Consider the following 24,950-nt stretch of genomic DNA (forward strand, 5'->3'; position numbering starts at 1 on the left):
AATTTATAGAACAGCTTTTAAACCTGTCAAAAAACCCTAAATTCAATTCAATCTTGTCACTGCTAAAATAACTCCATTGGCACATTTGAAATTCTACATGTTTGTTTAGTCATTCCAAATCACTTTTAAAGGTAACATATTGAAATTCTTGGCTCAAAGTGATTATAAAGAATACCCAACAAAAATGAATTCTAATCTGAAACTCACAAGAAATCAATCCAACAAATTCAAAGCAAAACAATTATTTTAATGCAGATAGAATAGAAAAGTCTATATTGAGATTGATTATAACCAGCTTTTGTACATCAAGCTTGAAAATAATAGGCTAAATCACTACCATTCATTTTCTTCTTTGATTTCTTCCATGAAAATGCATTAAAAAGTCTATACATTCCTAATAGTTGTTGCATACTATGAATTAATAATAGTTTTTCTTCTTCTTGCAATTGATCTATGATGAAGGGTGCTGCTTGTTATATATTATATAATAGAACACCTCTTTCATTCTTTCAAGTGGAATGATATAAGACTAACCGAATCTTCATGGAATATGAATGATATGCGCCCGATGCTCAAGATTCATCTCTTCTGTTTCTTCGTCTGAAGAAGAACCCATAGTTGTAGGAGACTCCTGAATTTCATGAAAAATAGTATGAAATGATCATAAGTGTAAAAGAATAAAGTTTTTAACTTTTTGGTTTGTGAAAGGATTTTAAACTCACCCTTTGGCGACGAGCACACCGGATAGCATTCACAGCCTTTGCGATTATGTAAATAGGAAGTACAATACCCGAAACACGAAGGAGTAATAACTGCCATCAAATGTAAAAACAATTAAGATACTAATGTGGAATTTTGAACAAAGAGTCTAACAATTGGCTTCTATGAAAATATTTGGGAATTGATTCTTCATGAATGATTTGAAGATACTAATGTAACTGTTTTTAATCTTACCAAGAACAACGGGAGGGAATAGTCATCTGTCTCACCGAATATGAATGGAAGTGTATGTCGCAAAATCAGAAGAACCATGAACTGCAAAAAACAGACTAAAATGAGTTCTCCAAACACAAATTTTTAAAAAGAAAGTCCAGTCTAATACGTTTGAGAGATAGAGATAATACGATTATGGCAACTGAACGACAGCAAAACAAGTTCCTGGTTGAAGAAACCGAATATTCATCATCATAGTTGTGATTGAGAAAATTACGGTCAGTTGAGACCATTGCTATAAGCCGTTGATTATTCAAATCCCTTCTACTGATTTCCCAATTTCCCCTGTTAAAAGACATCAATGGAGAATATATTTCAATTAATCTGCAGAAAAAACAATAGTTTTTCTTCATTTTTGTGTGGTCAGAAGCTTAAACCAGTTACCTAAAGTTCAACGGAATTGGCCCAAATTGAAACATAGGAGGCGGTGCAGTATAACCGGGCTTAAATGGCTAAAAAACATAAATATCCACAGAATTATCAATTTAAAGAACATTACCAATTTACAGACAATACAACAAAACAAGATCATTATTACCTGTTGGCAAATCTCACAAATTGTGTCACCTTTCTCATTACACCACCTTTGAACACATCTCCGGTGTGCATACTGTATCGAACATAAAATGTATAGGAATTGAAACAAGTTCAGTTGAGCAAAATGATTCATAATTCTACTCATCTAAACATTTTTTCACATCAGTGGCAGGCTAATAGATGATTTTACTGTTTAAACTTTAAAGTGTTCTTCGTTGTTTATATCGTCTCATATCATCAACCTTTATTTACCAAAAATCTGATAATTCTTTTCAAAAATACAAGCTCTAATATGACAGTAGAAGGCTAATAATTGAGTATCAAATCCAAGAATCATAAAACATAAAGAAAAATGAAACAATTTGTAATGAAAATAGAAAATCTCACCTTAAGACTTCCACGACAAAAGCAAGGAATTTCCATATTTGAATCAAGATCATCATCTTGACATATTCTACATTCAACCATCTTACTAGGTAAATACACGCCATTTGAAGAACAATCAACTGTTACATCAACAGGTTTTTCATCAAATTTGAATTGATTCCTACTCTCAATTGCAGCCTCAAGTGTTGATTCCGTCAACAAACGATCAACTAACAATACGAAATGATCACCCATAGACTTTGATCAAATAACTTAAACCCTAACAACAACCCACTTGGATAAATTCAAAACCCAGTAGAAATAACTGTTCCTGCCAAACAAAGTAAGAATTTTTTTTCAGTAAACAAGAAAAGGGAATCGATTTTGAACCAATTTGGTCTCCAGAAATGAATAAAAAAACTAGGGGAGAATAGGAATTTAACAGGAAACGAAGGAAGAAAAAGCTTACAAGAAAAGGATCGGAATTTTTCAAGGTAAGAAAGGTGTCAGGGGTACCTTGTGAAGAGGGTTTTGCAATCTTTGCAAAAGGAAGCAATAGAAATAGCAATAGATAGATTGAGTGTTGAGTGTTGATTGTTAAGAAAAACCCAATTGAGATGTATAAAAAAGGAGTGAAATTTACACAAGAAGAGCGTGAACGTCCGGCCAGAGTTTCTAAACCCTCTCTGTATTCAAACGCACATTGCTTTGTGCTTTCTTCGTGTGTTTATATGGATGGATGGATGGATATAGAGAGAGAAATATAGATTCCAACGGCAAAGAGGGAAGACACGACCGCCACGATATAACTTTCTTCACCACTTTCTTTACTCTCCCTTAAAATATGGGGTTTAACATTATTTTTTTAAAATTTATTTTAAAAAAAATAATTATTATTATTTGTATGATTTAAGAAAAAAGAATGATAGAGTAATAATAAATGAAATGTCATTGTCTTATTATTATAAAAATAAAATTGTGAAAAAAAATAAGAGATAATATTTCACTTTTGTGTATATTGTGTGTATATGTGTCACTTTATAAGTGAAATATTTGTATATCTGTAATGATAACATCAAATTAATTGAATATAAGAGATATCCTTCTTAGTTGTCATTTCTTTTCTTAAAAAAAATTATAATTTCATAAAGTAATATTTGGATGATAACAAATTAAAAAGGAATGTCATTGTTTGTTTGATAGAAATGTTTTTAAGATTAGTGGTGATTTTGAATATGTGATTTTTTTAAGGGTTAAAAGTGATTTTAATAAACATTAATTTTATAAATTTAATTATAATTAAATATTATTTTATTAATTAAAATTTTAATTTATTAAATAGAATATTAAATACACTTTATTTATACAAAAATTAATTATTTAATTATTATATATTAATATCTTTTAATTTTTTAATTTAAAAAAAAACTTATATCCTTATAATCATCTTTTAAAAATATTTTATTAGTTTATTTAAATAATACCAACTGTTGGCTCTTAATATATAATAATAAAAAAGTTAATAAAAAACATTTTAATTAATTAATTAAATAATTTAATTAATTTAAAAAAATTTATTAAAAAAATCAAACTATTTTTAAAATGGCATTTATTTCTTGTGTTAATATTTTCAACTATAAATAAATTTATTATGAAATTTGAATACTCATTTAGAGCAACAATTTATGTTTTACAAGTTTTATGAGTTATAATTTTCATCATCATTTATTAATTTTTACTTTTTATATAATTATTAATTTAATTATTTTTATTTTATATTTATTAACCTATCATTTGAGTCATTAAATTTACTATTTTTATTTTTTAATCATAATTTATTCTCGATAACACATTTAAAAATATGGTACTTATACTTAAAAAGTCTTAATATAATTCTAACTCTAACTCAAGAGGTTAAATTTTAATGAGATTTAAACTTAAAATCTTTCTAATTAAAATTATTTTCATTTAAACTATTTTAGTTATAAAATTTATTATTAACAAAATAGAAAAGTTAAATTATATTATATTAATATAATGAGATTTTTTATGGGGATTTATTTTATTAGAAAATATTTGATTTAAATAAATTTATTTATTATTAATTTTACTAGAAGAGGAGTGGGATTTGACCCACCCATTCCTCTACTAAAGACAAGTTATATATTTTGCAATATGATATGATACAATCAATTGGAATTCCTTCCCAATCCATCTTTATATGCCTTTTTTAGACCTTTTTCAATAACTTTAATGGCTGGATCATCTTTATGACGCTTATACTATATTTTTTTATATATAATTTTTGTCACATTTTTATAAGAATTCAACAATTTATAAGGATATATATTATTTTTTTATTTGAGTTTATTACAAGAATGATTATCATGACTTCTTCGATATGGATCGAATTTCAAACTTTTTATTATTATTATTATTAGTTTTTTCTTTAAAAAAGGTTCATTTATATTTAAAATGAAATATAAGATCAACATAAATTTTTTATTAGGTAAGTAAGACTTTGTCATTTAACTACGAGAAATAATAAAAAGAGTGAATTTAGAAGTAACGAGAGAGGTAAAGATATCTAATAGGTTGTCTTTCTACATTTTTTTTATAGGTAACGAGACATATTCTTTTTCTCATTTTCTCCCAAATTTCTCTACTATAATTTATTTGAAATTTGAAATTGAAGAGTAATTTAAATTCTCCCTAATCAATCCTTATTTGAAATTGAAAAGTCTAATTTAAATTCTTAGTGTGACATTTAAAATTAAGAATTAAAATTGAAGTTAGATTTTCAATAAAATTGGAACATGTAATTTTATAATTCTTCATTATATTTTTGTAGTTATTTCAATATATATATATATATATATATATATATATATATATATATATATTAAAATTTAGTAAACTAACATCTTGAACATAAAATTATAATGTCGAATATTTTGTTTTTTAATTTAGAAAGTTATAATGTCCGATATTTTCAAACTAATATTTAATAATATATATAAAAATTATTTTTTCTTATATTTTGTTTCAAATATAAGAAATTAGATTACAATTTTATAAATTTTATAAATATAAGAATTGATTAATACCAATTCTAGTATAATTGGATTAAAATTTCACAATCCAAACATTAATTTTAAATTTAAAAGTTGCTCATAAAAAATTATAATATCTAAATATATATATAATTTTCAGAAAAGAGACTGTTTACAAGAAGTAACCATAGTTTGACCGGACAATCAGAGTTTCCAATTGATAGAAAAGAAACATATAAAATGCAACAAGAATGTGACATAATTATATTTATGTAATTGAATGAGTCAAATTTATGTATGAACTAAAAAATATTATGTTTGTGTATACGAAATTGATAAAAACAAAGTGTCTTATTTATCAAAATAAACAAAAAAATGGAAGAACAACGTTCATTTTTTATTTTCCTTCTTTTTTTCTTTTTTTCTGTTAATTTTATCTTTATTCTTTCTTCCTTCTCCTTGTTAATTATTAACATCTTCTGATAGAACGCGTCATATTCATAAAAAAAAATCAATTTAAAAAAAAAAAACAGAAATTAAAAAAAACATATACCTATTTATTTTTCAAATGAATTGATTTATTTTGTTTATTTTATCTTTCATGAATCTGCACGAGTTGGTAACTTGGTTGACCGACCAAACTCATTAATTTGTCTCTCATTAATAATATATTTTCTTGCTTTTGGATAATTAGGTAAGTAATTAGCAACTCCATATTCAATTTTGTTGATGATTGATGATCATTATGTCAATATCACAAGTTTATATTACATTTTTATCAAATATATTCTGATTCTTTCCTTGTTATTCAAACTACCTAATTTCTCTTCCTTATATATTTATTCTTAATAATACATAAGCCTTCCTAATTAATTTATTTTCTCCTTTATATATATATATATATATAAGAGTTACTTACCAATCATTGGCCAATGATAATTTTTACTGTCGCTCAAAATATGTAGTATACATTTTTTCGACATCGGATGATTGGTTTGTTCGTTTTGCTTTATTTTATCACTCATTGTTATGGAACATTTGAGTTAATATGAAAATATATATTATTGGATATTTTTTATTATAAAATTGTCATATTATTTAATATTTAGATTTTTTTAGCTGTTATGATTTTGTTAATAGTTTGTAATTTAACTTTTTACATCTAAACCCTAGGAGTTAATGATAATTAATTTATTTTCTAAAAACAGAAAGAAAAAAAAGTAATGAGATCTTATGTTTGAATTGATAAGTAATAAGTACTTTTTGATAGTTTGTCTATTTTGTTATTGCAAAACAAGATAAGAAATGATTCTTAATCTCGTTTATATTTTAATTCAAATTCTCTTATTTGAAACCTTTAAGAATATTGACTACGAGTTATATATTTTTGACCATTCTCGTCTATTGGATGCGTTGTGAATATTCTTAAAGATATTAGAGCTCGACAATTTTGTTGATCTATGTTTGTTTAAATTTGGTCTCCTATTTGTTATTGTTGAGAATGGTTTTTTCTTGTAATCGACATTTTTTTGCTTAAAGTCATTTATGATCTGATTTTTTGTTTGCTATCGATGTAAAGCAATTCAGGATTTTAAACATTTTTTACCTGGAACGTCAATATATAAAAAAAAACTATCAGTGACCTCTGGAAATCTTCCTAGATGCAAAGCACTGCTGTAATAAAATATACAATAAAATTTTAAAAAGAAATATTATCACATATAGGTTGAAATGAAACATGAATTTGTTTAATTATTGTGTCTTAATTTCTTATGGGACATGATTAGGTATAATAAGGTGTACGTAGTTGAACAACCAATCCAACTGATCATGATTATGGCATCAAATATTATCATGATGTAGGTAATCCATATATGATGGTGAAGATGATGTATATACTATTTATTTTAATTTTAAATTAAGTTTTGTTTTAATAAACAATTGTTATAACAAATTTTATATAAACTCTTCAGTCTGCATCTTCTATTTTTAACATTTATAAGTTATTAGTTTTAAATGGTAATATTGTTTTAAAAAATGATTAATGAAATAGTATTGAATGAGAATATTGTTTATAAAAAAAGTTATGTCTTTTTTTTTGTTGTATAATTTTTATATAAAGAAATAAGATTAATACATGAATAAATATGATATTTAATTTATAGTAATACAATTAGGAAAATATTGTGACGATATTTTAAAAACTCATTTACAGATATTGGTAGTTAAAACTTATTTAAATGTGCAACTTGACACTTTAGAAAGTTTGAAGTTTTTGTATTAAGAGCATTATTTCCTGTCCTAGTTATGTATCTATTAGAGTTTCGAAGGACCGAGTGTTATTTAAACTCGAGTCATAACCATAGACAATATGATGTAATCTTTGTTATGATCTCCTTAATAATATTATCCATTCTAGTGAGGTAGAGAAGTTTTATCTTGGTGAACCCATTAAATCCGTGTTTTCTTTATTGTTTACGTTAACATTCACATTTCGTTATAAAAAACTGGTATCGGAGCTTCAGGTAATACAATTGTTTGTTTTTTCAATTGATATGACAACCGTAAACATTAAAATTGATAAGTTCAAAGGGAGAAACACTTTCAATTTATGGTAGATCAAAATGAGAGCTCTACTAAATAACAAAGTTTATGGGGGGCGTTGAAGTTGTCGACATGAGTAGAAATAACCGTTGAGATGACCATTATAGAGAATACATATTTAACTTTGTGGTTGTGTCTTGCAGATGATGAAATCATCGAGATCTCAAAGGAGGAGAAATCCGCTGGGTTATGGTTGAAGTTGAAGAGCCACTACATGACAATGTTAGTCACCAAACAGGTTAATTCTAAAGCAACTTCTGTTCAACCTACGAATGCAAGAAGATATAGTAAGTCTAGAAGACGTCATGTCTGTCTTTGATTCATAAGCAATTGTAGACATTCAAGTTTTGGGGTTGTTTACCAACGGAGGTATCAGGAGAAAGAAAATAAGAAGTGCAACAAGACATTTAATTCAAAGGGTCCTATGCCAAATGATGTTTGTAATTATTATAAAGTATTTTTTTCGTCTGAGTTTGATTAGTTTGCAATGATGTAGGGATTGCTTATCATCATAGAGTCAGGCATACGCCACACCAAAATTGTGTGGCTAAGAAGATGAATCATACATTATTGGAGAGAACGAGAAGCATATTCTGCCCTATAAAGCTCGATAGAAGGTTCTTGGTAACGGTAATCACTACAACATGATATTTGCCAAATCGTGGGTCTCACACCACGATTAACTACAAAACACCTTACGAAGTGTGGTTTCACAAGTTTGCGGATTACACAAGACTTAAGGTTTTTTGGTTTCTCATTTTATTATAATGTCAATAAAGGTAAATTAGAGCGAAAAACAAAAAAATGAGTATTTGTGAACTATCAAGATGGTGTCAAAGGATAAATAGTATAATCTTCATCTGAGAGAAAATTTATTTTGAGTAGAAGTGTCATCTTTGATAAGAATACTTAGTATTATTATCATGTATGTAGCAGAAAATAGTAGTGTTGATAAACAAGTGGAGTTATGGATTCCTTTATAAGAAGAAGAAGAACACCACGTTGATGTTGAGTTTTCAAAGCCTGGACTATTAGATTCTCAACCGTTATAAACTATTTATTATAGTGTAGTTGAATTCCAATCAAGAAGGATTGAAGTTAAACCAACTCTGTAACCCCCAAAAATCCTTATTTTGGAAAAGCTCGAGGTTCGAGAAATTTCAACCTTGGTTTGCGTGTCAGAATTTTTTTTATAAAATAAAACATTATTTTAAAAAGATTTTTAAATGATCCATGACAACTTTTGAAATTAATTAAAAACAATTAATTTGGGGGTTCAATTTTAAATAATCTGGGGATTTGTTGTAATCAAATTACAATTTCATTTTTTTTAGAAATCCATTGTTTAAATTAATTAGATTTAATTAATTAAAAAGATTATTTATTAAAAATAGAGTCGTCAATTGATTTTTAAAAAATAATAAAAATGGCATACGTATATAAATGTATTGGCCAGAGTTTTATTTAGTTCGTAGTTTGGTGATACTCAGGAAAGAGCTTTCGTGCTTTATCCTCTATACCCATTTTAAAAATGTCCTCTACTTAATAAAATTGATTTTGAAAATTGGTTGTATAACGTTTTGTTTTTACCGATTATTCTTCTAGTACTAAGCATACATAAGGTTTGTGCGTTATTTAAAAAATTGTAAAAACAATTATTTAAATGCTGGTACATGCTGACGATAATAACTTAGAAAGGAAAGTACTTAAAAAACACAAATCATTTAAAGGCATTATGATTTAAACATAAATCTCAAACGAGCCTTTATCAAAATATTTTTTTGTAGACACATCCCAAAAATATTTTGAAAGCATTTTTTAAAATTTTTTGGATTTTTAGAAAATGCTCCGAGGTTCCAAAATTACAAAAATAATTTTGGATTATGAAAATGGGAACCAAACAGGCCTTAAGACTGATGTTCTAGGCCTTGTGTTCGTTTTCTCGGTCGGGTTCAAAAAACCCTCGATTCGAGTCGAGGAGCCTCTTAGTAATTGCTTGGGATCTTCGGTCGGGGTGTCTGAGTCCCTTAGTCGAGGTGCTAAGGGATCTCGATCCTTGGCTTGAATACTCGGTCGGGGTGAAAAAACCTCGGTCTTGTGTTAGCTCACGGCTAACGATGATTAAACTCACAACTACCAATTACACAATCTGGAAGTCACGGATGGAGGACTTAGTGTGTAATTATGATTATAAAGACACTATTTTGGGTGATAAAGGCAAACCAGAGGCTATGACAGATGCAGATTGGAAGAAGCTGAACAAAAAGGCAGTTAGTAAAATCAAGCAATAGGTTGACAACAGTGTGTATCAGCATGTGGCTACTGAAGTTAATGCTCATAAAGTGTGGACTATTTTGAGTGAACTGTATGAGAAGAACAACACTCAAAATAGAGCATTTCTATTTAAGAAGCTTTGCTCGTTGAAATATCAAGATGGGTCTTCTATGTCTGAGCATCTAAATGAGTTGGCTGCGATAAGAATGAAATTTGATGATGAGCTTCATGCTATGTGTTTGATTAACTCCCTACCTGATAGTTGAGAGACACTTGTGGTTTCAATTACCAATTCTGTTCCACAAGGTAAGCTCACTTTGAAAATGATGAAAGAGAGCGTGTTGAATGAAGAGGCTAGAAGAAAAGAACAGGGCTTCTTGACTCCAAGTCAGGTGTTCGTGACTGAAAAAAGGGGTAGAAGTAAAAGTAAAACTCCAAAGAATCGCAGTGGTAGTTCATACAGGTCACGGGGAACATTCATCTCAAGAAAAGAGATTACATGTTATCATTGTGGCAAGCCATGATACAAGAAGTATCAGTGCATATCTTTAAAACGGGAATAAAAGGAGATTAAACAAGATGGAAGTAGTAAGGTTGCAGATGTGGGTGGTAACGACATCGATATTGTTTACGACAATTATAGTATCAACCTTGTTTCCCAAGATACACAATGGGTGGTAGACTCGGGTGCTTCTTATCATGTCACCAATCGTTGTGATATATTTGATTCTTACACAAGTGGACAGTTTGGTTCAGTGACGTTGGGAAACCATGTTACATGTAAGATTGTTGGAAAAAGAGATGTCTGTTTGGATACTAACACTTCGTGCAAGCTACTTTTGAAGAATGTTCGACATGTTCCTGATATTCGGATGAATTTGATCTCTACTGGTATACTTGATGATGAGGGCTATCATAGTTACTTTGGTGAAGGAAAATGGAAACTCACTAAGGGGTCTTTGGTGATAGCTAAAGGAAAGAAGGTCGGTTCTCTTTATGTGACAGAGACTAAGTCTTACGGGGGAGAAGCAAATGCAGTTAATGATTGTTCAACACAGCTTTGGCATAAGAGACTTGGTCACTTAAGTCAGAATGGCATGCGAGTTCTCTCCAAGACAATCGATATTCAGGGCTTAAAGTTCACAGATTTGAAGACATGCACAAATTGCTTAGTTGGTAAGCAACATAGAGTTTCCTTCAAAAGTTTCTCTCCATCTAGGAAGCCCAATATCCTAGATATGGTTAACACAGACATATGTTTTATGGATTCCTTGACTTTAGGTGGTGCTCATTATTACATCACTTTTATCGATGATTGCTCAAGGAAGGTGTGGACATATTGCTTGAAGAATAATGATCAAGCATTGGATTACTTCAAGTTGTTTCATGCTGAAGTGGAGAGAGAAACTGAGAAGAAGTTGAAATGTGTTCGTTCGGACAATGGTGGCGAATATAGAGGGCCATTTGTGGAATACTGTAAAAGTCATGGGATCAAGCTTTTGAAGACTGTGCCAAAAACACCTCAACAGAATGGAGTCACAGAGAGGATGAACAGGTCTATCAATGAGAGAATTTTGTGTATGTTGTCTCATGCTAAGTTGCCAAAATCCTTTTGGGGAGAGGCAATGAAGACAGCGGTTGATTTGATAAATCTTTCACCCTCAAGTCTTTTAGATGGCGACGTTCCAGAAAGAGTTTGGAGAGGTAAAGACGTCTATTATGATCACTTGAGAGTTTTTGGTTGTAAAGTGTTTGTTCATATTCCTCGAGATGAGAGAGTTAAGCTTGATAGCAAGACGAGACAATATATCTTTATTGGGTATGGCCACGGAGAATTTGGGTACCGATTTTGGGATCCGGTTAATAAGAAACTCATTAGAAGCAGAGATGTGGTATTCTTTGAAGATCAGACCATTGAAGACTTTGAGAAAAAAGAAAAGCCAAAGTCTACGGAGAAAGAATTGTCCGATAATGGTAGGATTCGTACACCACAATCACAGCCTAATGATGTGGAAAATACCCAAGTTGAGGTTGATGAGACTCCTCTAGTTGATGTTGAGCCAGCAGAGGAAGCTGAACAAGATGATGATAGTTCTCTAGAGTCATCCGATGATCAGCATATTAGAAGATCTAGTAGGCAGTGACAACCTTCTAGTAGGTATCATCCCAATGAGTATGTGATGTTGACTGACGGGGGATAACCAGAAACCTATCAAGAAGTATTGTCTCATGAAAACAAGAACAACTGGTCGATGGCAATACAAGAAGAGATAAATTCTTTGCAAGAGAACGAGACTTATGACTTGGTGAAACTTCCTAAAGGAAATAAGACTTTGAAGAACAAGTGGGTATTCAAGTTAAAACATCAAGAGAATAGCTCACAACCTCGATACAAAGCAAGACTGGTTGTGAAGGGCTTTAGACAGAAAAAAGGGATTGATTTTGAAGAGATATTCTCACCGGTTGTGAAGAGGTCATCCATTAGAGTTGTGTTAGCATTAGCTGCTAGTCAAGCTTTGGAAATTGAACAACTAGATGTGAAGACTGAATTTCTCCATGGTGACTTGGAGGAAGAGATCTATATGGAACAACCCGAAGGTTTCAAAGTTAAAGGTAAAGAAGATCTTGTCTGCAAGTTGAGGAAAAGCTTGTATGGGCTCAAGCAAGCGCCTAAATAATGGTACAGAAAATTTGACTCCTTCATGGAGGCAAATGGGTACAGTAAGACTACTTCTGATCATTGTGTTTTCATCAAGAGATACGGTGTTAATAATTATGTTATTCTTATGCTCTATGTTGATGATATGCTGATTGTTGGGCAAGATATTGCGAAAAATGAGAAGCTCAAAAAAGATTTGAACAAGTCTTTTGCGATGAAGGATTTGGGTTCAGTGAAGCAGATCCTAGACATGGAAATCACAAGAGACAGAAAGAACATAACAATTTGGTTATCACAGGAGAAGTACATTGAGAAGGTACTTGAGAGGTTTGCAATGAAAAATGCAAAACCGGTTTCAGTTCCACTTGTAGATCATTTGAAGTTAAGTTCTAAACAATGTCCTACAAGTGAGAAAGAGAAAGATGAAATGAAGAATGTACCTTATGCCTCTGCAGTTGGTAGTCTTATGTATGCCATGGTATGTACAAGACTAGACATAGCACACACAGTTGGTGTTGTTAGTCGGTATCTCTCCAACCCGGGAGAAGAACATTGGCTGGATGTTAAGTGGATTCTCAGATATCTTAGAGGCTTTTCGAAAGCACGTTTATGCTTCGGAAGTAATACTCCTATTTTGGAAGGCTTTACAGATTCTGATATGGCGGGTGATGTTGATTCAAGAAAATCTGTATTAGGTTTTTTAGTTACCTTTGCAGGCGGTGCTGTTTCGTTGCAGTCAATGTTACAAAAGTGTGTTTCTTTGTCTACTACAGAAGCTGAGTATATTGCAGCTACCGAGGCATGTAAAAAGGTGTTATGGATGAAGAAGTTCCTACAAGAGTTGGGCCAAAAGCAAGAGAAGTTTACTTTGTTTTGCGACAGTCAAAGCGCCATTCATCTCTCAAAGAATTCAACTTTTCATTCGAGATCCAAACACATCGACGTGAGATATCATTGGATACGTGCTGTGCTTGAGGCAAAAGAGCTGAACTTGGAGAAGATTCATACAAGTGAGAATGGTGCCGATATGTTTACGAAATCCTTGTCTAAGGACAAGTTTGAAGATTGTCGGGAGAGAGCGGATTTATTGGAGCCCGTGAAGTTGCGCTAACGGGGGAGATTTGTTGGATCAACTCATTTGGCAGCTGGGCCTGACAAATTAATAAAGTTAGGGCATATTTAATTAAGGAAAAAAACACAGCAGTTTTTAGTTGTTTTTTTCTCTCTCCCTCTTCCAGCAGTTCTTCCTCCATTGAAGCAGCATGTTATTCTTTTGATTTCCTTTATTTCTTCTCAATTTGGTTAGCCATCTTTTGTGATGATGATAATGTATGTGAATTGCAAGTTAGGATGAGGTTAATTGATAATTTTGATTAGAATACCTCTAGACTTGTATTGAACAACATTGTATACCCATTTGATATAGTGGATGATTTAAGTGGCCGAAGTGTCCCGTGGTTTTTGCCTAATTTGAGTTTTCCACGTAAAATCTTGGTGTCTTGCTCTCTGTTTCTTTGATTGTTTGATTGTTTGATGCTTAATTGAATTGACTGTCTATTTGATTATACAGAAGGGAAAAAAAGAATTGTTAGGCCTTTGTTGTAACTTGTCTATTTCTGAATTGCTAAACAGGTGCTATTATTCGATTTCTCCAACAAACCATGAGAAAAAAATAATTAATTTGTCATAATTTAATCAAAAACAAATTAAAACATCAACCAAAAATCACATTACACAACATAAAACTAACTCATAACCACACAAAATATCACTTACCAACAAGTTCAAAGAACTCAAACACCGGTGAGCTGGAGGAGTTGACAACGGCTTTCCTATTTATTCATATTGACATTTTGAGACCGTAGTTAACATCTAAGGGCTTGTTTGAGGAAAAAGTTTTTTTGATTTTAACCGGGAACGAACAGACCCGAATTGAACACCAGAGACTGTGCCAAGAAATTTGGTAGCTAAGTGACCCGAAATTATCAATTATGAATCGATGGATACCGATCCGTTATAGACCCGATTAAATAGAAGGAACAATTTTTTTTGAAGGACTTGTTTGTTTTACAATGTTTTTATTTATTTTATTAAATTGAACCGAATTTTTTAAAAGGATAGTTTGTTTTATAAATTAACATTATTTTATAACATGAATTCTTTGTTTATAAATTAACTTTTTTTTTTAAAAAATGGGATGGTAGTTATTAACCAAACAAACATTAATTTCATACTATTATGATTACATACTAAGAAAAAATATTATAAAAATATAAGATTATAATATTAATAATTTTTATTTTTTTAAGTTATAAGATAAAAATAAAAAGTTTTGTTCCTTATCTTTTCGGTTCCAAGTAACTATCGGTTTAATAAATGGCTCGGACCTAATTCGATTTTGATCCTAATTGGAGCAGGATGACCGTGTAATCAACCGATGGGTACAGTTGTCATGCCTACTTTGGGCCCTCTCGATCCTTATAAGGATCAGCCCAGTCATCAGAATAATCCGAGGTCTTATAAATAATCAAGTTTTTATAGGGTAGCATAGATCCATGGTTTGTATAACTTATAGGATCTGCACAACTAAAGAGCATCCATGGTTTGTATAAGCTTAATTTGTTGAGGCTTCAATAGTAAGCAGGGACGAAACCAGGATTCCGTAGTATGGTGGGTTTAAAATTTTTTTAAAGTGGACTTAAATAAATAACGTGAATTTTTTTAGATAAAACGAGTAAATAAATATAAATTTTTATCATTTTTTAATAATTAAATAAATAAAATAGTGAATTCTATTAAAAAAAAAATGAGGTAATGTCATATTTTAACCGTAATTTTTTTTTCGGGATCCGCCCACCCAAACCCCTACATATAGATCCGTCTCTGGTAGTAACTGGAGTTCTATAAACCTCACATAGCTAGGGAAAATAGTTCTATAAACCATATGTATGACAAAACTTGGGAAGCTGATAAGTTTGAATTAATTGACTTGAACCAGCCAAGAATCATAATCATGTCACAAGATTACATTGAAACATACAAATTGTATGATACAATAGAACACAGATCAATGTTGGTTAAGGATTGAAAGTCATATATATCAACAGGTGAGTTAGATTTCCAATAATAAATTGTGAGAAGTGTCTCTCTAGTAGCATCTGTAATTCAAAGATCACCAATAATAAAATTCAATTTCTTAAAAAAAATAAAAAAAATTAATAAAGTTGAAGAGATTTTCCTTCTTCTAATTTGGCAGTAAATTGAAAAATATTTAATATACATTACATTCCACTGCTGCATATGAGTCCTAGAATGCTTGATAGAATGTTGTTAATATATATATTTATATGAATACATTCAAAAGAAAATAACTTAACATTATTTCCCACAAATTTAAAATTCTCAATGATCAGTATATGTATACATGTATATGTTGAAAGAATTAGTCTTTGTTTTAAAAAATAAAATTGAATTGGTGATTCACAATTTTATTATATACTACAAGCAGTCCGTGCAATTGCACGAGTTATTTAAATTTTAATTTTAACCGTTTTAAGTTTATGGGCGGGTCAACCCATAATTCGACCAAAGTATCCATTTACTCTTACATATATATTCAAATTAACCACAGTTCTCGACACGACAATCCGGACACTTTGAAAATTAAACAGGATTATATTTATATATATATATATATATATATATATATATATATATATATATATATATATATATATATTAGTTAGTTAAAAAATTGAACTTATATTGTTAAAAATTTTCGCGTTCATCAAATGTAATGTTGAATTTAAAATATAAAGTTTGTTAGCTTAGTTGGTTAAAGGTTGAACTTATTTTGTTAGGTTGCAATTTCGAAACATACCTATAACATTTTTAATTTTATTTTTAACCGTTTTAAGTTTATGGGCGGTTCAACCCAAAATCCGACCAAAGTATCCATTTACTCTCACATATATCCAAATTAACCACAAATCTCGACCCGACAATCCGGACACTTTAAAAATTAAGTATTATTATATTATATATATATATATATTTTGCAATTATGAAAAAAAAATGAATAGTGAGAATATACATATTTATCTCAATTTTTTTAAGCCCACCCAACTTAAAAAATGAATAAGAACGGATAAGTCCATCAATTTTTTTTCTTAAATATTTATCTCAATTTTTTTAAGCCCACCAAACTTAAAATTTTGAATTCGTCCATATTTTAAACAATAATAGATTATTCTTAACCATTATGATAGTATAGCCTTTAATAGTAACAAATATTTTGGTCAAAAAAAAAAATTAGGTTCTTAAGGTAATGAGTTCAATTTTTCTCACACTTAAAACCATTTACAAAATAAAATAAAATAAATTATATTATGGGTCTTTGAATGATACTTTTGCAAACAAAAAAATATTATTGTAGAATAATTTTTATTGACTTTGTATTGTGAAAAATGATAAAATAACGACAGAAAATTATTTGAGTCTCGAATTTGGATTATTTTTATCAAATTAGACCCGAATTTTGAATTTTACATATAAGCTCGATCTATCATAATTTTAACCATTTGAAGCTTTCTCTCAAACTCACAAAGTCCATGTTATTACTTTAGCGTAATATTTTTATTTTTTAATTAATTTAATTTATTAGGTAAAAAATATAGTCATTCTCTCTTCTATTTATTCCAATTATTTACATATTTCCTTTTAAAGTATTTAAACTTCATTTAAAAAATAATAAAATAAAGTATTTAAACTTAATTCGACAATTAAGAATAATATATCTTGAAAAAATATTTAATTTAAAATATAAAATATTCATTAATAAAATGCACACAAAGTTATGCCGTTTTGAAGGTTAATAAATTTAAATACAAAATCTATCTCTTTTCAAATTTCTAAGATCACCAAACTATTTTCGATAAATTAGAGTGTGCATATCTTGAAAAAAATTACTAAATTTAAAAAATGTTCGTCCAAAACGTTTCTAAATATAATTCCATCTACGACAAAATAATTAAGAAACGAAAAATAATACAATAGAATAACAATATGAATGTTTTGTCCGTTTGGGAAAAACCTCAAATAAATAAAATTTTGATAGTTTGTGCCTGCATGACATATTTCAAAATTCAAGCATCTTTTAATAAAAACGATTAAAATTCGAGCCTCAAATATTAAATTGAAAAAAAAATCAATTTACAAATGATGAATCATGATTGAGAACAAACTTCTTTGGATTTAAAAAGGAAAAATTCTATGAAACTGCAGGCCTATTTAGAAGAATTACTGGTTAAGCATATGAATCATTTTATGATTTTTTTGTTTGTTAAATTTTTGTATTGATTACTTTATTTTATTTTGTTAACAAAAAAAAATATATCTACACCTTCAAAGAAGTATCTCATGACATGCTACATATTTCTTTTTCTTTACTATAGGTGCTGCCTAATTTATTTTCTTTACTCATGTAAAATTTCCATATATTTTGTCTCATAAATTTTTTTTCCAAAACATTTTTAATAGAAAGACCACTTTACATTTATACCAAATTAGTAAAGACATCCTTTTTCAATTTAATTCATATTACTTAAGTCATTTGTAGCAGAATCCTTAAAATGTGTTCTATCTCTATTATAAAGATAAATAATATAAAAGTTGTAAAAAAAATGTTTTATCAAATTCTCTATCCTTATAATTTTTTAGGGATGATGAATGGTGAATCTTTATATTTAGGGATTACTGTAGCATCCCTAAATAATAAAATAATATATTTTCTCTTTCATGACTATTTAAATATATGTGAATAAGTAATTAAGTGGTTGAGGTGGTTGAAAAGTTGGTTGTTTTAATGAATATTTAAATGATATACGGATAAGGATAAGGAAGCTGATATAAAATAATTTATATTTTAATTCTCTAAAATAAAGATATTCTTATTTTATATTATTTTTAAGGATACAAAATAGGGAATCTGGTACAAATGCCCTTATCTTTGTATATAGAGTTCACTCCAACCATTTGCTCATAATATATGAAGAGAGAAGCATTAAATAATTTTTATTGATTTGGTCCTCATGTTTGGATTTAGTTTTATATCATACATAAATCATTTTTTTGTCAAACAAAACCTGTTTATATAGCTCAGTAAGTGATAGATAAACATATTAATTCAATATCATACATTGAATTAAAATTGTCCAATTCTTTTTAAATGTTATTATATTTTTGCTGAGATTATAATCATCTAGCTACTCTAGAAAACTCTTGATTTGTACAAGATCTCAATAAAACATTATATTTAGTTTCTTTGTGCCTTCCTTCAAATGACTTAATTAATAAACTTAGCTAAATAAAACTTAGCTACATTTAGTTTTTCAATCATCTATATCATACGTAAAAATCGTAAGAAAACTATTAGGGTGTGTTTGATAGCCCTGGAATTGGCATTGGAATTGGAATTGGAGAGTCCAATTCCAATTCTTATGTTTGTTAGACACTTTAATATTAAGAATTGGAATTGGAATTAGAATTCCAATGGAATTCAATATAGTGTAATTTGATAGTTCTCAATTCCTATCTTTTTAGGTCGGAATTGTAATTCCAAATTAACACGTTTTTCATGTTTTTGACATGTTTAACACGTTTTTCACACATTAAACACGTTTTTTACACGTTTAACATATTTTCATATTTTGGCACGTTTAACACGTTTTTGGCACGTTTAATACGTTTTTGGCACGTTTAACACGTTTTTGACACATTTAACACGTTTTTCACGTTCTTGACACGTCTAACACGTTTAACATGATTTTCACATTTTTAACACGTTTAACACGTTTTTGGCACGTTTAACACGTTTTTGTCACGTTTTGACACATTTAACACGTTTTTCACATCCTTGACATGTTTAACACGTTTTTGACACGTTTAACACGTTTTTCACGTCTTTGACACGTTTAACACGTTTTTGACACGTTTAACATGATTTTCACGTTTTTAACACGTTTAACACGTTTTTGACACGTTTGACACGTTTTTTTATGTTTTGGCACATTTTGCACGTTTTAGCACGTTTAACAAGTTTTTCACATATTTAACACGTTTTTGACGCGTTTAACACGTTTTCACGTTTTTGACACATTTAACACGTTTTTTTTACGTTTTAGAAAAATGTTTAACGCGTTTTCACGTTTTTGACACATTTAACACGTTTTTTTTACGTTTTTGACACGTTTACCACAATTTTGACACATTTTACACGTTTTTCACGTTTTGGCACGTTTAATAAGTTTTTCACATATTTAACACGTTTTTGACACGTTTTCACGTTTTTGACACATTTAACACATTTTTTTACGTTTTTGACACGTTTACCACATTTTTGACACGTTTTGGCACGTTTAACAAGTTTTTCACATGTTTAACACGTTTTTGACACGTTTAACACGTTTTCACGTTTTTGACACATTTAACGCATTTTTTTACGTTTTTGACACGTTTAACATGTTTTCACGTTTTTAACACATTTAACACTTTTTTTACGTTTTTGACACGTTTACCACATTTTTGACACGTTTAACACGTTTTTCACGTTTTGGCATGTTTAACACATTTTTCACATGTTTGGAACGTTTAACACGTTTTTGACATGTTTTTATGTTTTTAACACGTTTAAAACGTTTTTAACACGTTGACATGTTTCACATGTTTTTTACGTTTTTGACACGTTTGACACATTTTTAACACATTTAACACGTTTAACACGTTTAACACGTTTTAACACGTTTAACACGTGAAAAACGTGAAAAACATGTTAAAACGTGTGGTAAGCGTGAAAACGTGAAAAACGTGAAAAACGTGTGGAAAACGTGTGAAAAACGTGAAAAACGTGTGAAAAACGTGAAAAACGTGTTAAAACGTGTAGAAAACGTGAAAACGTTTGAAAACGTGGAAAACGTGTTAAAACGTGTGAAAAACGTGAAAAACGTGAAAAATGTGAAAAACGTGAAAAACGTGAAAAACGTGTTAAAACGTGAAAACGTGAAAAACGTGTGAATAATGTGTGAAAAACGTGAAAAACGTGTGAAAATCGTGAAAAACGTGAAAAACGTGTTGTAATGTGTGAAAAACGTGAAAACGTATTAAAACGTGTAAAAAACGTGAAAACGTGTGAAAACGTGTAAAAAACGTGTGAAAACGTGAAAAACGTGTGAAAAACGTTTAAAAAACGTGAAAAACGTGTTAAAACGTGTGAAAACGTGAAAAACGTGTGAAGATGTGTGAAAAACGTGAAAAACGTGTGAAAAACGTGAAAAACGTGTGAAAAACGTGAAAACGTTTGAAAACGTGAAAAACGTGTGAAAAACGTGAAAACGTGAAATACGTGTAAAACGTGAAAAATGTGTTAAAATGTGTGAAAAACGTGAAAACGTGAAAAACGTGTGAATAATGTGTGAAAACGTGAAAAACGTGTGAAAACGTGTTGTAATGTGTGAAAAACGTGAAAATGTATTAAAACGTGTAAAAAACGTGAAAACGTGTAAAAAACGTGTGAAAACGTGAAAAAACGTGTGAAAAACGTGAAAACATGTGAAAAACGTTTGAAAAACGTAAAAAACGTGTGAAAAACGTGAAAAAACGTGTTAAAACGTGTGAAAAACGTGAAAATGTGTAAAATATATGAAAAACGTGTTAAAACGTGTGAAAAACGTGAAAAACGTGTGAAAATGTGAAAAAATGTCGAAAACGTATTAAACGTGCCAAAACGTCAAAACATATTTTAAAAGTTAACATTTTGAACCGATATTTTATTTTACAAACATTGGAATTAGAATTGAATTACAATTCTATCATTTTCCCAAACATAGGAATTGGAATTGAATTACAATTCTATCATTTTTCCAAACATAGGAATTGAATTGTAATTCAATACCAATTCTCATGGAATTGGAATTAGAATTCCAATGCCAATTCCAATTCCAATTCCCCATCATCAAACACACCCTTATTGACTTGAGTTAGAATCCTTCAATTATTTATCATATCCCCTCTTCTTTTTAAAAGACAAAACAAAGTCTTTATTATCAAATGTTTTTGCCTATAATTCGCCACTATCATGAATGTAAGGGATTTCCTTTTATTTAAAGTCACATACACTTCAGCAAAGAATAAACATATGAAAAAATGATCGCAATACATATGTGTAAATAAATTATTCTTTTTTTAATAAAAGAGAATTAGCATGACACCCCACAATAATGACGCCGTTTAAACTCAAAACGCTTTCAGATTAAATTGAACCTGTATATGTGTAAATAATTTTAATGTTGAAGAAGTGATTTTTCCAACTTTTTTATTTGTTTTTATAAGTACATGGACCTTATTTATTTGGCTTTTGTTTAATGTAAAACTATCAACAAGGAGAAAGACTTTTATCGGCCAATAAGAATGTGCGCGGACCAAAAATGGAAAAAGTAAAAAATAAAAAATAAAATAAAGTGTTAAATTAGAGTTTTGATTTTGAACCATTTTTATTATATTATATCAAGATTTTGTTCTTATGTTTGAATAATATATATTTTGTGACTTTGGTATACATTGTATTTTTTTCGTTTTATAATTACAGTTATGCAATGCACTAATCCTGAATAGTTTGATTAAAAGTTTGTATGATTCTTGACTGGGTAGATGGCCGAAAACCTTCATGAAGCAAAGATATCAGCAAAAATATTTGTTGTTCTATAAAGGCATTTGTAGGTCGGTTCGATTTGGTTTCAACAAAGTTTAGTTTGTATCTTAAAAATTAATCTGTTAATACTAAATATAATATCGATAAATAACTCGACATTCGAACGAACCGTATATTCATATCTAAATTAAGTTAGTAAGTTAATTTGATTACTTGTACTTTCTGAAAAATATTAAAAATTAAAAATGAAGAAACTAGTTATAATGTTGTTTTGCAACCCCTAGTAAATTCATTAACACAATTTGAACAACTAAAATAATTGTTTAGCGTTATATTGTAAACTAATTAAGGATTCGTTATTCGATTAGATGATCAAAGGAATAATAATATTTGAAAAGAATAATGCAGAGAATGAATTGACATTATAGAACTCATCCAAAAAATTGTTTACATTTTTTTTTTCATTTTTTATTAAATTATTTAATATTTTACTTTTAAAATATTTTAACTAAAAAATATCAACTTTAAGTAGTTATTCTCTCTAATTTTTTATTATTAAAATGTCTTAATATTTTTATTATATATATAATTTAATTAAAAAAATTATACAAATATTTAAGTATAGATTTAATAACTCGGCAGTAAAGTGGAGTAATTTATAGTTATATATATTATAGTTAATTTATAAATAAATAACAAATCAATATTTAAACATATTAATATATATATATATATTTTTTAAAATTATATTTAAATTTGTTATATAATATTTTTATCATTAAAAAATGTTTAATTTTTTTATATATAAATAAAATTTAAGTCATTTTAATAATAAAAATCAGAACTTTACAGTTTTAAGTTGATATATTTTAACTAAAATAATTTATTAATAATAAAGTGAAAGGAGATAAATTATTGTGGCTTATTTTAGGTCGAGTTGTACACTACCTATAACTGTAGTTTGATGTGGGATTTTCTAGGACTTTTATGGATTTTATCAAGTTTTTAAAAATTATTTTATTACATAATTATCCTTATAATTATTAAATTAATCATTTAATCAACTAAAATATTCTAAAATTTAAATATATAAAATATTTTATCAACTAAACTACTTATAAAAATCTAAATAACCTACTTTTATATAAACACGATTTTATTAAAAAAAATTAAAAAAAAATTCCAAGAAGACTAAGATGAAACAAACTCTAACTTATTCGCATCACCATTTGTTTGCGACAAACAAATTTCGTTTCTTTATCTTTACTTAAAAAGTATAACCCATAATTTTTTTATATTTTTATCAACTAATTAATATTCATAATTTGTTTTTAAAAGATTAATAAATTTGAAGTATTTTCATTGAAATATTCTTAAATTTGAAGTATTTTCATTGAAATATTCTTAAATTTCGAAAGACTGTGTATAAAAGATTGAAATATATTATAGCTACCCATTTTTACAAATACATGAAAAGTAAATTATATTAAAAACATATGTTAATAGGGTGTAAGCCATTAATTTAAGCAAATGCCTGGCATGAAACCTACCTAGCAATATATTAATTTGTAGATTTTTTAAGAAGCTTAGATATATACATTTATGATTTTTTTTTTTTGACTTAATTGAACCAATCAATTCTACAACCAATACAACAAATGTGTGGATGTATTTAGTTTTAGAAGTTTAATGAACGTTAACAACTGATAATTTGTGAACATATGTTATCGACCAACAAATGATCATAAGTATCGACATTTCAACATATATATATAACTAATGGTAAGAACAACCAGCCCCACAAACTCAACTACCACTCCTATGGAGTTTGAAAGGTTGTTTATTGAATTTATTGATCAGTATTACTGTGTTTTTTTTGTTGTTGTTGAGAACGTTGGTTTTCACTGCTCTTATGGAGTGCGACTAATCCCCGCGAGTTAAGCACATAGCCCGTAAACACACTTAACCATTTAACGAGGCACAGAACTTACCGCTTGACGGGCTCAAACCTAGGATCTCATGGAAGCTGAACGATATTCACCTTTTGTTGCCGCTAAGTTAGAAGATGTAATACTGCGGCTTAATGAATACTACTCATTATTTTCTGTTGAGTCATTAAGATAAATGTGGCTTAATGAATACTATTCATTATTTTATGTTGAGTCATTAAGATAAATGTTATAATAAAAGTTAGTTTTTGTAAAAGCAATAAACTTTTCATTTATTATAAAAAATAATGAAACTATTACAGTTTAAATAAGTTACACAAATTTGATAGAAACTTCAAAAGGGAAAAAAAGATAAAAGAATAAATTAGAGCTCAATATCAAATTAAGATTTTGGTATTTGTTTTTATAGGGGAAAGATATATATTTTAAAACCATTTAATATCAAATTAGTGATGCTAGCAGTGCGGATATACTAATGAATAACAAATGTGACATTATCCTATAATTTCTTATTTTTAAAATTTTAAGTAATTGTCTAATTTTTTAAAAATAAAACAACACTTACTTTTATCCTATGTACTTTTATTCATAATTTTATTATTATTTTTTTTAAGTACACTCCAAATAATTTTAGAGCCCACCCATCTTAATTATTAATCGTCTATTCATGCAAATTGCAACTTAAAGAACCTATAAAAATAGCATGAACATGCACATGCACATGACTCCATCCATCCAAATTAAGAAATTTATTAGATCAAATGAAATTTGATCTTATCTGTACAAACAGTTAGAGTCAACTACAAGTCAAT

General features: G+C 28.6%; 1 protein-coding gene across 3 annotated transcripts; it reads right to left on the reverse strand.

The window, feature by feature from the left end:
* Positions 1-252: 252 nt before the first annotated feature.
* LOC124912270 lies at positions 253-2,657 on the reverse strand. Of its 3 annotated transcripts, XM_047452861.1 has the most exons (9): positions 2,540-2,558; positions 2,366-2,434; positions 1,918-2,227; positions 1,532-1,603; positions 1,378-1,445; positions 1,125-1,278; positions 955-1,035; positions 723-812; positions 253-631 (listed from the first exon to the last, which is right to left on the reverse strand). In XM_047452861.1, exons 3-9 carry the CDS (start codon positions 2,149-2,151, stop codon positions 542-544), a joined length of 789 nt encoding a protein of 262 aa, XP_047308817.1. In that variant the 5' UTR covers positions 2,152-2,227; positions 2,366-2,434; positions 2,540-2,558; the 3' UTR covers positions 253-541. The 3 variants fall into 3 exon arrangements, with proteins under 3 accessions (XP_047308817.1, XP_047308815.1, XP_047308816.1); XM_047452859.1 differs by having other exon boundaries at positions 2,413-2,657; XM_047452860.1 differs by having other exon boundaries at positions 1,918-2,221; positions 2,366-2,657.
* Positions 2,658-24,950: the final 22,293 nt, after the last annotated feature.

The sequence above is a fragment of the Impatiens glandulifera genome, chromosome 8, assembly GCF_907164915.1.
Source record: "Impatiens glandulifera chromosome 8, dImpGla2.1, whole genome shotgun sequence".
NCBI lineage: Eukaryota > Viridiplantae > Streptophyta > Magnoliopsida > Ericales > Balsaminaceae > Impatiens > Impatiens glandulifera.

Bases quoted from the DNA above. Each gene is read 5' to 3' on its own strand.
- LOC124912270 (XM_047452859.1), bottom strand. From the start codon at position 2,151: ATGGGTGATCATTTCGTATTGTTAGTTGATCGTTTGTTGACGGAATCA. The intron at 1,446-1,531 runs GTAATAATGATC...TATGTTTTTTAG, and splicing joins TTTGTGAGATTTGCCAACAG to CCATTTAAGCCCGGTTATAC. The intron at 632-722 runs GTGAGTTTAAAA...CATGAAATTCAG, and splicing joins GGTGTGCTCGTCGCCAAAGG to GAGTCTCCTACAACTATGGG.